Source organism: Oncorhynchus nerka, linkage group LG9a, assembly GCF_034236695.1.
Source record: "Oncorhynchus nerka isolate Pitt River linkage group LG9a, Oner_Uvic_2.0, whole genome shotgun sequence".
NCBI lineage: Eukaryota > Metazoa > Chordata > Actinopteri > Salmoniformes > Salmonidae > Oncorhynchus > Oncorhynchus nerka.
In genome coordinates, this window is record NC_088404.1 from 17,538,770 (window position 1) to 17,555,406 (window position 16,637).

Genomic DNA, 16,637 nt, shown 5'->3' on the forward strand with positions numbered 1-16,637 from the left:
CTGTTGCTACTCTCTCAACCTCCCCTGTTCTGTTGCTACTCTCTCAACCTCCCCTGTTCTGTTTTTACTCTCAACCTCCCCTGTTGTGTTGCTACTCTCAACCTCCCTCTGTTCTGTTGCTACTCTCAACCTCCCGCTGTTCTGTTGCTACTCTCTCAACCTCCCCCTGTTCTGTTGCTACTCTCTCAACCTCCCCCTGTTCTGTTGCTACTCTCTCAATCTCCCCCTGTTCTGTTGCTACTCTCTCAATCTCCCCCTGTTCTGTTGCTACTCTCTCAACCTCCCCCTGTTCTGTTGCTACTCTCTCAACCTCCCCCTGTTCTGTTGCTACTCTCTCAACCTCCCCCTGTTCTGTTGCTACTCTCTCAACCTCCCCCTGTTCTGTTTTTACTCTCAACCTCTCCCTGTTGTGTTGCTACTCTCAACCTCCCTCTGTTCTGTTGCTACTCTCAACCTCCCGCTGTTCTGTTGCTACTCTCTCAACCTCCCCCTGTTCTGTTGCTACTCTCTCAATCTCCCCCTGTTCTGTTGCTACTCTCTCAACCTCCCCCTGTTCTGTTGCTACTCTCTCAACCTCCCCTGTTCTGTTGCTACTCTCTCAACCTCCCCCTGTTCTGTTTTTACTCTCAACCTCCCCCTGTTGTGTTGCTACTCTCAACCTCCCTCTGTTCTGTTGCTACTCTCAACCTCCCGCTGTTCTGTTGCTACTCTCTCAACCTCCCCCTGTTCTGTTGCTACTCTCTCAACCTCCCCCTGTTCTGTTGCTACTCTCTCAATCTCCCCCTTTTCTGTTGCTAACCTCCCCTGTTCTGTTGCTACTCTCTCAACCTCCCCCTGTTCTGTTGCTACTCTCTCAACCTCCCCCTGTTCTGTTGCTACTCTCTCAACCTGCCCCTGTTCTGTTGCTACTCTCTCATTCCCAACCCAATTCTCTCTCCTTCTCCCTTGACTCATATGTTCTACTTGACTGTCTACCCAGTAGCCTTTGTGAGGCGTTGATGTGTCATATTTCTCCAGTTTGTGCACACACACACACACACACACACACACACACACACACACACACACACACACACACACACACACACACACACAATGTCGTCCCATCCCTTTGTGGAGCCCCATTGTTAAGTCTTGGGCAGTGTGTTCAAAGTGCTGCCTCAGCAGGGGGGCCGTGTCACTGGATTACTGTCCCAGACACTCCCGTTGCCATGGATGCACCACATTATGTCATTGGGACGGAATATCAGCTTGCTCAGAGACACAGGCATTGATGTAGATTAGACTAGCACTCATTGTCAATCTGTGTATCTGTATATATTTAGGATCAGGAGTTTTTCCTGACTACATGACCTGACCAGAAACCCTGGGCAGCAGAGCTACTATACAGTAGTTATCATTGGTTTTACATTTTGACTTTTGAGAAGGTGTGAAAATTATTAGAGTGGCCAATTGGCACCACTCATGCCCTGGGGTATTGATGATTTGCCACATATAAAGTGGATGGTGTGTTACACAATGGCTGTTTGACCAACATCAGAGTGTGTTTAAAGCAAACACTACTGTATGAACATATTTAATCGCTTTGACAGCTCACGATAGTGACCATTCCCTCGTATGTAACTGCAACGTCTACCTTTATCCACACTGTCAATTGAGCGACTTTAGAAGAGTCATGAATATGAAATCTCTCAAAGTGAGTAATATGGCAAAAGCAATTTGGTGTACGTGGTCTGAGACAGAGAGAAAAGAGAGACACCTGTTTCTGTGTGCCCAGACGAATCAGACTGTGTTTAGTAGGGCTTGTGATTGTGCTGCAGACTATTGTGGCCTGTCCCAGGACCAGACATCTACCATTGGTGGGCTGTGTCTTGTAAACCCCATGGATTTGACACATTTGCCCTTGGTTAGCTTGTAGGTTTCAGCTCCAGCCTAACAGCGGACACGTTCCAAATCTATTCCCTATAAAGTGCACTACTTTTGACCAGGCTACTGTTCAAAAAGAAGGGCACTATATAGGGAACAGGGTGCCATTTGGAACGAATGCAGTGGCTTTGTTCAGTATGAGACACACAAGGTGCCTTTTTCCACTTGCTGTGTTTTAAGACCTGTTAAACAACATGTTAACTTAATTCCCAATGCCTTCCTTTTGGACAGCGGAAGTAGCATTAAAAAAGGTAGGCGGTTTTATGATGGTAGACTCATCACTGTCTGACTCCATTCATTATTTTACATGTTGGTGTACATGTGTGTCAGACGTTTGTGTTTGAAATAGTTAATAATGAATTTATTTATCCTCAGCTGTGATCGTTTTTTATACTCCTTTTATGTTTCAGTGTTTCTGGTTTAGTATTTTTGATGTGGTGCTATTAGACTTTTGAAATCAAACCATTGTATCTTTCAGCTTGGTACTTATACTGTAAATAGCTTTTTTAAATAGCTTTAAAGACACGTGATTTGATTACGCTGCGGCTGTATCCCAATGTGGAAAAGGAATTGGATTTGCAAAACTCAACAAGTTGTACATTTTCAACAGGTTAATTTAATTTCCCATTTAAACACTGGACAGAAAAACTAGGGGACGTTGAATTGAGTCTTTGCCCAGTTTGTTGTCAACATTCTTTCAGAAGTCATAGATTTCTTTAGCTGCCATCTCTGTCTGTTATGTCTGTTAACACAGATGTAAACAATAAGGTATTGAACTTTTCATTTTGTTTTCCTCAACACGTTTATTAGGGCTATGATGTCCCTAGTCCCCTACATTTAGTAGGGCTATGATGTCCCTAGTCCCCTACATTTAGTAGAGCTATGATGTCCCTACTCCCCTACATTTAGTAGGGCTATGATGTCCCTACTCCCCTACATTTAGTAGGGCTATGATGTCCCTAGTCACCTACATTTAGTAGAGCTATGATGTCCCTAGTCCCCTACATTTAGTAGGGCTATGATGTCCCTAGTCCCCTACATTTAGTAGAGCTATGATGTCCCTACTCCCCTACATTTAGTAGGGCTATGATGTCCCTACTCCCCTACATTTAGTAGGGCTATGATGTCCCTAGTCCCCTACATTTAGTAGAGCTATGATGTCCCTAGTCCCCTACATTTAGTAGGGCTATGATGTCCCTAGTCCCCTACATTTAGTAGAGCTATGATGTCCCTACTCCCCTACATTTAGTAGGGCTATGATGTCCCTAGTCCCCTACATTTAGTAGGGCTATGATGTCCCTAGTCCCCTACATTTAGTAGAGCTATGATGTCCCTAGTCCCCTACATTTAGTAGAGCTATGATGTCCCTAGTCCCCTACATTTAGTAGGGCTATGATGTCCCTAGTCCCCTACATTTAGTAGGGCTATGATGTCCCTAGTCCCCTACATTTAGTAGAGCTATGATGTCCCTAGTCCCCTACATTTAGTAGAGCTATGATGTCCCTAGTCCCCTACATTTAGTAGGGCTATGATGTCCCTAGTCCCCTACATTTAGTAGAGCTATGATGTCCCTACTCCCCTACATTTAGTAGGGCTATGATGTCCCTAGTCCCCTACATTTAGTAGAGCTATGATGTCCCTAGTCCCCTAAATTTAGTAGGGCTATGATGTCCCTAGTCCCCTACATTTAGTAGAGCTATGATGTCCCTAGTCCCCTACATTTAGTAGGGCTATGATGTCCCTAGTCCCCTACATTTAGTAGAGCTATGATGTCCCTAGTCCCCTACATTTAGTAGGGCTATGATGTCCCTAGTCCCCTACATTTAGTAGGGCTATGATGTCCCTAGTCCCCTACATTTAGTAGAGCTATGATGTCCCTAGTCCCCTACATTTAGTCGGGCTATGATGTCCATAGTCCCCTACATTTAGTAGAGCTATGATGTCCCTAGTCCCCTACATTTAGTAGGGCTATGATGTCCCTACTCCCCTACATTTAGTAGAGCTATGATGTCCCTAGTCCCCTACATTTAGTAGGGCTATGATGTCCCTAGTCCCCTACATTTAGTCGGGCTATGATGTCCCTAGTCCCCTACATTTAGTAGAGCTATGATGTCCCTAGTCCCCTACATTTAGTAGGGCTATGATGTCCCTACTCCCCTACATTTAGTAGAGCTATGATGTCCCTACTCCCCTACATTTAGTAGAGCTATGATGTCCCTACTCCCCTACATTTAGTAGAGCTATGATGTCCCTAGTCCCCTACATTTAGTAGAGCTATGATGTCCCTAGTCCCCTACATTTAGTAGGGCTATGATGTCCCTAGTCCCCTACATTTAGTCGGGCTATGATGTCCCTAGTCCCCTACATTTAGTAGAGCTATGATGTCCCTAGTCCCCTACATTTAGTAGGGCTATGATGTCCCTACTCCCCTACATTTAGTAGAGCTATGATGTCCCTACTCCCTACATTTAGTAGAGCTATGATGTCCCTACTCCCCTACATTTAGTAGAGCTATGATGTCCCTAGTCCCCTACATTTAGTAGAGCTATGATGTCCCTAGTCCCCTACATTTAGTAGAGCTATGATGTCCCTAGTCCCCTACATTTAGTAGAGCTATGATGTCCCTAGTCCCCTACATTTAGTAGGGCTATGATGTCCCTAGTCCCCTACATTTAGTAGGGCTATGATGTCCCTAGTCCCCTACATTTAGTAGAGCTATGATGTCCCTAGTCCCCTACATTTAGTAGGGCTATGATGTCCCTAGTCCCCTACATTTAGTAGAGCTATGATGTCCCTACTCCCCTACATTTAGTAGAGCTATGATGTCCCTAGTCCCCTACATTTAGTAGAGCTATGATGTCCCTAGTCCCCTACATTTAGTAGAGCTATGATGTCCCTAGTCCCCTACATTTAGTAGAGCTATGATGTCCCTAGTCCCCTACATTTAGTAGAGCTATGATGTCCCTAGTCCCCTACATTTAGTAGAGCTATGATGTCCCTAGTCCCCTATGTTTATTAGGGCTATGATGTCCCTAGTCCCCTACATTTAGTAGAGCTATGATGTCCCTAGTCCCCTACATTTAGTAGAGCTATGATGTCCCTAGTCCCCTACATTTAGTAGGGCTATGATGTCCCTAGTCCCCTACATTTAGTAGAGCTATGATGTCCCTACTCCCCTACATTTAGTAGGGCTATGATGTCCCTACATTTAGTCCCCTACATTTAGTAGGGCTATGATGTCCCTAGTCCCCTAGTCCCCTATTTAGTAGAGCTATGATGTCCCTAGTCCCCTACATTTAGTAGGGCTATGATGTCCCTAGTCCCTACATTTAGTAGAGCTATGATGTCCCTACTCCCCTACATTTAGTAGGGCTATGATGTCCCTAGTCCCCTACATTTAGTAGGGCTATGATGTCCCTAGTCCCCTATTTAGTAGAGCTATGATGTCCCTAGTCCCCTACATTTAGTAGAGCTATGATGTCCCTAGTCCCCTACATTTAGTAGGGCTATGATGTCCCTAGTCCCCTACATTTAGTAGGGCTATGATGTCCCTAGTCCTATGATGTCCCTACCCCTATTTAGTAGAGCTATGATGTCCCTAGTCCCCTACATTTAGTAGAGCTATGATGTCCCTAGTCCCCTACATTTAGTAGGGCTATGATGTCCCTAGTCCCCTACATTTAGTAGGGCTATGATGTCCCTAGTCCCCTACATTTAGTAGAGCTATGATGTCCCCCCTAGTAGGGCTATGATGTCCCTAGTCCCCTACATTTAGTAGGGCTATGATGTCCCTAGTCCCCTACATTTAGTAGAGCTATGATGTCCCTAGTCCCCTACATTTAGTAGGGCTATGATGTCCCTAGTCCCCTACATTTAGTAGAGCTATGATGTCCCTAGTCCCCTACATTTAGTAGGGCTATGATGTCCCTAGTCCCCTACATTTAGTAGGGCTATGATGTCCCTAGTCCCTACATTTAGTAGAGCTATGATGTCCCTAGTCCCCTACATTTAGTAGGGCTATGATGTCCCTAGTCCCCTTTAGTAGAGCTACATTTAGTAGGGCTATGATGTCCCTACCCCTAGTCCCTACATTTAGTAGGGCTATGATGTCCCTAGTCCCCTACATTTAGTAGATGTCCCTATTTAGATGTCCCTAGTCCCCTACATTTAGTAGGGCTATGATGTCCCTAGTCCCCTACATTTAGTAGAGCTATGTCCCTACTCCCTACATTTATGATGTCCCTACTCCCTACATCCCTAGTCCCCTTTACATTTCCCTAGTCCCCTACATTTAGTAGAGCTATGATGTCCCTAGTCCCCTACATTTAGTAGAGCTACCCTATTTTAGTAGAGCTATGATGTCCCTAGTCCCTACATTTAGTAGGGCCCTAGTCCCCTACATTTAGTAGGGCTATGATGTCCCTAGTCCCCTACATTTAGTAGGCTATGATGTCCCTAGTCCCTACATTTAGTAGAGCTATGATGTCCCTAGTCCCCATTTAGTAGAGCTATTGTCCCTAGTCCCCTACATTTAGTAGAGCTATGATGTCCTAGTCCCTACATTTAGTAGAGCCCCTACATTTAGTAGAGCTATGATGTCCCTAGTCCCCTACATTTAGTAGGCTATGATGTCCCTAGTCCCCTACATTTAGTAGAGCTATGATGTCCCTAGTCCCCTACATTTAGTAGGCTATGTCCCTATGTCCCTAGTCCCCTACATTTAGTAGGATGCTATGATGTCCCTAGTCCCCTACATTTAGTAGGGCTATGATGTCCCTAGTCCCCTACATTTAGTAGGGCTATGATGTCCCTAGTCCCCTACATTTAGTAGAGCTATGATGTCCCTACTCCCCTACATTTAGTAGAGCTATGATGTCCCTAGTCCCCTACATTTAGTAGAGCTATGATGTCCCTAGTCCCCTACATTTAGTAGAGCTATGATGTCCCTAGTCCCCTACATTTAGTAGAGCTATGATGTCCCTAGTCCCCTACATTTAGTAGAGCTATGATGTCCCTAGTCCCTACATTTAGTAGCTATGATGTCCCTAGTCCCCTACATTTAGTAGAGCTATGATGTCCCTAGTCCCCTACATTTACATTTAGTCCCCTACATTTAGTAGCTATGATGTCCCTAGTCCCCTACATTTAGTAGAGGCTATGATGTCCCTAGTCCCCTACATTTAGTAGGGCTATGATGTCCCTAGTCCCCTACATTTAGTAGAGCTATGATGTCCCTAGTCCCCTACATTTAGTAGAGCTATGATGTCCCTAGTCCCCTACATTTAGTAGGGCCCCTAGTCCCCTACATTTAGTAGGGCTAGAGCCCTATCCCCTACATTTAGTAGATGTCCCTACTCTATGATGTCCCTAGTCCCCCTACATTTAGTAGAGCTATGATGTCCCTAGTCCCCTTTAGTACATTTAGTCCCCTACATTTAGTAGGCTATGATGTCCCTAGTCCCCTACATTTAGTAGAGCTATGATGTCCCTAGTCCCTAGTCTATGATGTCCCTACTCCCCTACATTTAGTAGAGCTACATTTAGTAGAGCTATGATGTCCCTAGTCCCCTACATTTAGTAGAGCTATGATGTCCCTACATTTAGTAGAGCTATGATGTCCCTAGTCCCCTACATTTAGTAGAGCTATGATGTCCCTAGTCCCCTACATTTAGTAGAGCTTTGTCCCTAGTCCCCTACATTTAGTAGGCTATGATGTCCCTAGTCCCCTACATTTAGTAGAGCTATGATGTCCCTAGTCCCCTACATTTAGTAGATGCTATGATGTCCCTAGTCCCCTACATTTAGTAGGGCTATGATGTCCCCCCTACATTTAGTAGAGCTATGATGTCCCTAGTCCCCTACATTTAGTAGGGCTATGATGTCCCTAGTCCCCTACATTTAGTAGAGCTATGATGTCCCTAGTCCCCTACATTTAGTAGAGCTATGATGTCCCTAGTCCCCTACATTTAGTAGAGCTATGATGTCCCTAGTCCCCTACATTTAGTAGAGCTATGATGTCCCTAGTCCCCTACATTTAGTAGAGCTATGATGTCCCTAGTCCCCTACATTTAGTAGAGCTATGATGTCCCTAGTCCCCTACATTTAGTAGAGCTATGATGTCCCTAGTCCCCTATGTTTATTAGGGCTATGATGTCCCTAGTCCCCTACATTTAGTAGAGCTATGATGTCCCTAGTCCCCTACATTTAGTAGAGCTATGATGTCCCTAGTCCCCTACATTTAGTAGAGCTATGATGTCCCTAGTCCCCTACATTTAGTAGGGCTATGATGTCCCTAGTCCCCTACATTTAGTAGGGCTATGATGTCCCTAGTCCCCTACATTTAGTAGGGCTATGATGTCCCTAGTCCCCTACATTTAGTAGGCTATGATGTCTTAGTCCCCTACATTTAGTAGAGCTATGATGTCCCTAGTCCCCTACATTTAGTAGGGCTATGATGTCCCTAGTCCCCTACATTTAGTAGAGCTATGATGTCCCTAGTCCCCTACATTTAGTAGAGCTATGATGTCCCTACTCCCCTACATTTAGTAGAGCTATGATGTCCCTACTCCCCTACATTTAGTAGAGCTATGATGTCCCTACGCCCCTACATTTAGTAGGGCTATGATGTCCCTACTCCCCTACATTTAGTAGGGCTATGATGTCCCTAGTCCCCTACATTTAGTAGAGCTATGATGTCCCTAGTCCCCTACATTTAGTAGGGCTATGATGTCCCTAGTCCCCTACATTTAGTAGAGCTATGATGTCCCTACATTTAGTAGAGCCCCCTACATTTAGTAGAGCTATGATGTCCCTAGTCCCCTACATTTAGTAGAGCTATGATGTCCCTACTCCCTACATTTAGTAGGGCTATGATGTCCCTAGTCCCCTACATTTAGTAGGGCTATGATGTCCCTAGTCCCCTACATTTAGTAGAGCTATGATGTCCCTAGTCCCCTACATTTAGTAGAGCTATGATGTCCCTAGTCCCCTACATTTAGTAGGGCTATGATGTCCCTAGTCCCCTACATTTAGTAGAGCTATGATGTCCCTAGTCCCTACATTTAGTAGGGCTATGATGTCCCTAGTCCCCTACATTTAGTAGAGCTATGATGTCCCTAGTCCCCTACATTTAGTAGGGCTATGATGTCCCTAGTCCCCTACATTTAGTAGGGCTATGATGTCCCTAGTCCCCTACATTTAGTAGAGCTATGATGTCCCCCCTACATTTAGTAGGCCCCCTACATTTAGTAGGCTATGATGTCCCTACTCCCTACATTTAGTAGGGCTATGATGTCCCTACTCCCTACATTTAGTAGAGCTATGATGTCCCTACTCCCCTACATTTAGTAGAGCTATGATGTCCCTACTCCCCTACATTTAGTAGAGCTATCATGTCCCTACTCCCCTACATTTAGTAGAGCTATGATGTCCCTAGTCCCCTACATTTAGTAGAGCTATGATGTCCCTACTCCCCTACATTTAGTAGATCTATGATGTCCCTACTCCCCTACATTTAGTAGAGCTATGATGTCCCTACGCCCCTACATTTAGTAGGGCTATGATGTCCCTACTCCCCTACATTTAGTAGAGCTATGATGTCCCTAGTCCCCTACATTTAGTAGAGCTATGATGTCCCTAGTCCCCTACATTTAGTAGAGCTATGATGTCCCTAGTCCCCTACATTTAGTAGGGCTATGATGTCCATAGTCCCCTACATTTAGTAGAGCTATGATGTCCCTAGTCCCCTACATTTAGTAGGGCTATGATGTCCCTAGTCCCCTACATTTAGTAGAGCTATGATGTCCCTAGTCCCCTACATTTAGTAGGGCTATGATGTCCCTAGTCCCCTACATTTAGTAGAGCTATGATGTCCCTAGTCCCCTACATTTAGTAGGGCTATGATGTCCCTAGTCCCCTACATTTAGTAGAGCTATGATGTCCCTACTCCCCTACATTTAGTAGAGCTATGATGTCCCTAGTCCCCTACATTTAGTAGAGCTATGATGTCCCTACTCCCCTACATTTAGTAGGGCTATGATGTCCCTAGTCCCCTACATTTAGTAGGGCTATGATGTCCCTAGTCCCCTACATTTAGTAGGGCTATGATGTCCCTAGTCCCCTACATTTAGTAGAGCTATGATGCCCCTACTCCCCTACATTTAGTAGGGCTATGATGTCCCTACTCCCCTACATTTAGTAGAGCTATGATGTCCCTAGTCCCCTACATTTAGTAGAGCTATGATGTCCCTACTCCCCTACATTTAGTAGAGCTATGATGTCCCTACTCCCCTACATTTAGTAGAGCTATGATGTCCCTACTCCCCTACATTTAGTAGAGCTATGATGTCCCTAGTCCCCTACATTTAGTAGGGCTATGATGTCCCTACTCCCCTACATTTAGTAGAGCTATGATGTCCCTACTCCCCTACATTTAGTAGAGCTATGATGTCCCTACTCCCCTACATTTAGTAGAGCTATGATGTCCCTACTCCCCTACATTTAGTAGAGCTATGATGTCCCTACGCCCCTACATTTAGTAGGGCTATGATGTCTCTACTCCCCTACATTTAGTAGAGCTATGATGTCCCTAGTCCCCTACATTTAGTAGAGCTATGATGTCCCTAGTCCCCTACATTTAGTAGAGCTATGATGTCCCTAGTCCCCTACATTTAGTAGAGCTATGATGTCCATAGTCCCCTACATTTAGTAGAGCTATGATGTCCCTAGTCCCCTACATTTAGTAGAGCTATGATGTCCCTAGTCCCCTACATTTAGTAGGGCTATGATGTCCATAGTCCCCTACATTTAGTAGAGCTATGATGTCCCTAGTCCCCTACATTTAGTAGGGCTATGATGTCCCTAGTCCCCTACATTTAGTAGAGCTATGATGTCCCTAGTCCCCTACATTTAGTAGGGCTATGATGTCCCTAGTCCCCTACATTTAGTAGAGCTATGATGTCCCTAGTCCCCTACATTTAGTAGGGTTATGATGTCCCTAGTCCCCTACATTTAGTAGAGCTATGATGTCCCTACTCCCCTACATTTAGTAGAGCTATGATGTCCCTAGTCCCCTACATTTAGTAGAGCTATGATGTCCCTACTCCCCTACATTTAGTAGGGCTATGATGTCCCTACTCCCCTACATTTAGTAGAGCTATGATGTCCCTAGTCCCCTACATTTAGTAGAGCTATGATGTCCCTACTCCCCTACATTTAGTAGAGCTATGATGTCCCTACTCCCCTACATTTAGTAGAGCTATGATGTCCCTAGTCCCCTACATTTAGTAGGGCTATGATGTCCCTAGTCCCCTACATTTAGTAGGGCTATGTTGTCCCTACTCCCCTACATTTAGTAGGGCTATGATGTCCCTACTCCCCTACATTTAGTAGAGCTATGATGTCCCTACTCCCCTACATTTAGTAGAGCTATGATGTCCCTAGTCCCCTACATTTAGTAGGGCTATGATGTCCCTACTCCCCTACATTTAGTAGAGCTATGATGTCCCTAGTCCCCTACATTTAGTAGAGCTATGATGTCCCTACTCCCCTACATTTAGTAGAGCTATGATGTCCCTACTCCCCTACATTTAGTAGAGCTATGATGTCCCTAGTCCCCTACATTTAGTAGGGCTATGATGTCCCTACTCCCCTACATTTAGTAGGGCTATGATGTCCCTACTCCCCTACATTTAGTAGGGCTATGTTGTCCCTACTCCCCTACATTTAGTAGGGCTATGATGTCCCTACTCCCCTACATTTAGTAGGGCTATGATGTCCCTACTCCCCTACATTTAGTAGAGCTATGATGTCCCTACTCCCCTACATTTAGTAGAGCTATGATGTCCCTACTCCCCTACATTTAGTAGGGCTATGATGTCCCTACTCCCCTACATTTAGTAGAGCTATGATGTCCCTACTCCCCTACATTTAGTAGAGCTATGATGTCCCTACTCCCCTACATTTAGTAGGGCTATGATGTCCCTACTCCCCTACATTTAGTATAGCTATGATGTCCCTACTCCCCTACATTTAGTAGAGCTATGATGTCCCTACTCCCCTACATTTAGTAGGGCTATGATGTCCATACTCCCCTACATTTAGTAGCGCTATGATGTCCCTACCTTACATTTAGTAGAGCTATGATGTCCCTACTCCCCTACATTTAGTAGGGCTATGATGTCCCTACTCCCCTACATTTAGTAGAGATATGATGTCCCTACTCCCCTACATTTAGTAGGGCTATGATGTCCCTACTCCCCTACATTTAGTAGAGCTATGATGTCCCTACTCCCCTACATTTAGTAGGGCTATGATGTCCCTACTCCCCTACATTTAGTAGGGCTATGATGTCCCTACTCCCCTACATTTAGTAGAGCTATGATGTCCCTACTCCCCTACATTTAGTAGGGCTATGATGTCCCTACTCCCCTACATTTAGTAGGGCTATGTTGTCCCTACTCCCCTACATTTAGTAGGGCTATGATGTCCCTACTCCCCTACATTTCATATTTCAGCTTTTGATTTGTGTGTGTGCATCTCAAACATGTATCTAAACCCTCGCTGCTCTCGCCTCAGGATCTGGCCCTGCTGCCGGAGAAAGACAAGACGCCCCTTATGGAGGGAGGGGTGACCGTTAGTGGAGGTCAGAGGGCAAGGATAGGTCTGGCCAGGTAGGTACCTATAGGCACATACCTGTCTTTTAGCATCACTCACCCCCAGCACCTTTCACCGTCTGTCACCATGGCAACATTCATTCATTAAATCTCCCCCGTTCATTATAAAAGACCCACAATATGTTGAGTCACTCATTCTATGATCTACTCGGCAAAACACTGTGGTTGATTTTTTGAAGTCATGACTAGTGTTGAGACTCGTTAAATGTATGGGACAGTGTATGGATAGTGATTCCTGGTCATAATGCCCCATGAAAAAGATGATTACTACAGTATCAATGCTTTCATTGTTCAGCTTAGAGGTCTTATCGGGTCCAAAAAGTCAGACCTGAACGGACCCAACAACAACCAGACCCAGAACAGACCCGATTGGACCGAGTGACCAAAAAAATATATTTATCAGTCAAATTGCTCTTCTGGTTAACGAATAGGCCTTTATATGTTGGCTAGGCCTTCTATAAGTCAATAAATGAACCTTATTAGGGTAAACTTAATATGCTCTAGGCATGCATCTGCATTGCTTGCTGTTTGGGGTTTTAAGTTGGGTTTCTGTATATGTACTTTGTGAAATCTGTTGATGTAAAAAGGGCTTTATAAGTAATATATGCAGAACCCTGGTCGGATCCACTCGTGTTTATCAGCTGTAGCTACATAGACCCGAGACTCGATGACAATCAAACAGGACCTGACCAGGACCCGAGCAAAAAGTCGCTCGAGTCTCGGGTATTCGGGTTCGGGTGGATCCGTGAAGACATCTAGTCCAGCTCCTATAACTGTAGTGTTTTATGATCTAATATTTCTGGTGCTTCTGCAGACGTTTTTTTACTCCCATTAAATCTCTATGTCTAGTCCAACATTCTGAACATATGCATTATTTATTGGTTTTATTGTCCCGGTATCCATTTGCTCCCACTTAACTGAGAGCATCACTGCCAGTTTGGCCAGATGTATCACTTAAACTGAATTGAATCCCACTAGGACTTGACTTCCTAATTAGATGCCTGTTTGATTTATTACTTACTTCCAATTATATTTGTGTTTGTGCATCTCTGTGTATCTGTGTATGAGTGTGCATCTCTATGTGTGTGTGTGTGTGTGTGTCTGTGTGTGTGTGTGTGTGTGTGTCTGTGTGTGTGTGTGTGTGTGTGTGTATGTGTGTGTGTGTGCGTGTGCTTTTACAGAGCCGTGTACAAGGATGCTGACCTCTACCTGTTGGATTCGCCTTTCACCCACCTGGACATTGTGACGGAGAAAGAGATCTTTGAGAGGTCTGTCTGTGGCTCAACACTGAAGCTTTCATATGGGCGAGGGTCTGGGAGATGAGGTTGGGGGATGGGCTGGGGTCTGGGAGGTGAGGGTGGGGGTGGGAGATGAGGGTGGGGGGGTGGGCTGGGGTCTGGGAGATGATGTTGGGGGATGGGCTGGGGTCTGGGAGATGAGGTTGGGGGATGGGCTGGGGTCTGGGAGATGAGGGTGGGGGTGGGATGGGGTCTGGAAGATGAGGTTGGGGGATGGGCTGGGGTCTGGTGGATGAGGTTGGGGGATGGGCTGGGGTCTGAGAGATGAGGTTGGGGGATGGGCTGGGGTCTGGGAGATGAGGGTGGGGTCTGGAGATGAGGTTGGGGGATGGGCTGGGGTCTGGTGGATGAGGTTGGGGGATGGGCTGGGGTCTGAGAGATGAGGGTGGGGGATGGGCTGAGTCTGGGAGATGAGGGTGGGGGATGGGCTGGGTAAATGGTTAAGGTGAAGAGAGAAGGTTAAGATCAAGGTCGTGTTGTCTTTGACCTATTGAGCAATTGGGTTAGGTGGTGAGGTGTGGGCTTTTTGCGGAAATGTAACTTTGTGTCTGACATTCATGAACTTTGATCTAATTTTCAGACATTTGTGTTATCAGCATCTTTCCTCTCAGAAATGAGGGCAAGCACATGATTGAACAGCAATGTGAAACTTTTTTTACAATGTGAATCTCTTCGCGTTCCTAGGAAACTACATGTTTTCCAAAGGTCACTTCATGCCTGTCTGTTAAAGTAAAGGTTGATAAACTAAACAAAGGATACACGTATTTTCTCTTGCCAGGTGTCTGTGTAAACTGATGTCCTCCAAGACTCGTATCGTGGTCACCAGTAAGCTGGACCACCTTAAGAGAGCAGACAAGATCCTTCTGCTTCACAACGGAGTGTGTTACTTCTACGGCTCCTTCTCCCAGCTGCAGGCCAAGAGACCAGACTTTAGCTCCCTGCTCCTGGGCCTGGAGGCCTACGACAACATCAAAGCCGAACGCCGCAGCTCCATCCTCACCGAGACCCTCCGACGTGTCTCCATCGACGAATCCGCTGTCCTCCGTGGCCACGAGCCCATCCGCCAGTCCTTCCGCCAGCCCCCGCCTTCGGTCATCAACGGCAACACGGGACCTCAAGGCATCACCATCGCCGGGGGCGACGGTCTCACAGTGGTGGAGAAACGTAAACAGTCGATTATCTTAAATCCATTAGCAACGGCACGTAAGTTCTCCTTCATCGGTACTGGGCCCCAAAACAGCCAGGCTCCAACCCCAGGGTCCACTACCATCGAGGATGGCGTGCGGGAGCTGTCGGAGAGGAAGTTCTCTGTGGTGCCCGAGGATGATCAGGTGAGGGTGCCTTTCTATTTTTTATTTACATAGTGCTCTTAGAGTTCGGTAAGGTCAGAGGAGGGTGTCTCTTTATTAACAACAGCTGGAGTGCGATCTCTAATATTAAGGAAGTCTCGAGGTTCTGCTCGCCTGAGTTAGAATACCTCATGATGCTCTATAGACCATACCATTTACCAAGATAGAATTCATATGTATTTTTCATAGCTGTCTATTTACCACCACAAACCGATTCCGGCACTTTGTTTTAGTATGGTCAGGGCGGGAGTTGGGTGGGTTTGTCTATGTTCCGTTTTATATGTTGTGTTTGCGTTTGTCCTGGTATGGTTCTTAATCAGAGGCAGGTGACGTTAGTTGTCTCTCATTGAGAATCATACTTAGGTAGCCTTTTCCCACTTGTGTTTTGTGGGTGTTTATTTTCTGTGTCTGTGTGTTCCACACGGAACTGTTTCAGTTGGTTATTTCACTGTTTCAGTTGGGTATTTCACGTGTCGTTTCACGTGCTTGTTTTAATAAAGAGCATGAACACGTACCACGCTGCTCATTGGTCCTCCGATCCTTACTACTCCTCCTCGTCAGAGGAGGCAAACCATCAAACAGGCAAAGCATCAATACAGGACTAAGACCGAATCTTACTACACCGGCTCTGATTCTCATCGTATATGGTAGGGCTTGCAAACTATCACGGATTACAAAGGGAAACCCAGCCCAGAGCTGCCCAGTGACGCAAGCCTACCAGACGAGCTAAATGCCTTCTATGCTCACTTCGATGGAAGCAACACTGAAACATGCATGAGAGCACCAACTGTTCTGGATGTCTGTGTGATCACACTCTCCATAGCCGATGTGAGTAAGACCTTTGAGCAGGTTAACATTCATAAGGCCGCAGTGCCAGATAGATTACCAGGATGTGTGCTCGGAGCATGCGCTGGCAAGTGTGTTCACTGACATTTTCAACCACTATCTGACCATTCTCTAAAACCTACATGTTTTAAGTAAATCACCATAGTCCCTGTGCCTAAGAACACCAAGGTAATCTGACTAAATGACTACGGCCTGTAGCCCTCACATCTGTAGCCATGAAATGCTTTGAAAGGCTGGTCAAGGCTCACATCAACACCATCATCCCAGAAGCCCTGGACCCACTCCAATTTGAATACCGCCCCTACAGATCCACACTCCACACTGCCCTCAGATCCTCAAAAAGTTCTACAGCTGCACCATTGAAAGCATCTTGACTGGCTGCATCACTGCTTGGTACGGTAACTGCTCGGCATCCGCAAAGCTCTACAGAGGGTAGTGCGTACCGACCAATACATCACTGGGCCAAACTCCCTGCCATCCAGGACCTCTATACCAGGTGGTGTCAGAGGAAGGCCCTAAAAATGGTCAAAGACTCCAGGCATCAT

The 16,637-nt window shown here is 45.8% G+C and overlaps 1 protein-coding gene across 1 annotated transcript in view; it reads left to right on the top strand.

Moving 5' to 3' along the window:
* LOC115124429 (cystic fibrosis transmembrane conductance regulator-like) overlaps window positions 1-16,637 on the top strand; it is an 88,220-nt gene that overhangs the window by 41,192 nt on the left and 30,391 nt on the right. Inside the window, exons 13-15 of the mRNA XM_065022377.1 lie at window positions 12,502-12,596; window positions 13,781-13,867; window positions 14,676-15,228. Coding sequence (XP_064878449.1) covers window positions 12,502-12,596; window positions 13,781-13,867; window positions 14,676-15,228 — 735 coding nt within the window. The remainder of the gene's footprint in view (window positions 1-12,501; window positions 12,597-13,780; window positions 13,868-14,675; window positions 15,229-16,637) is intronic.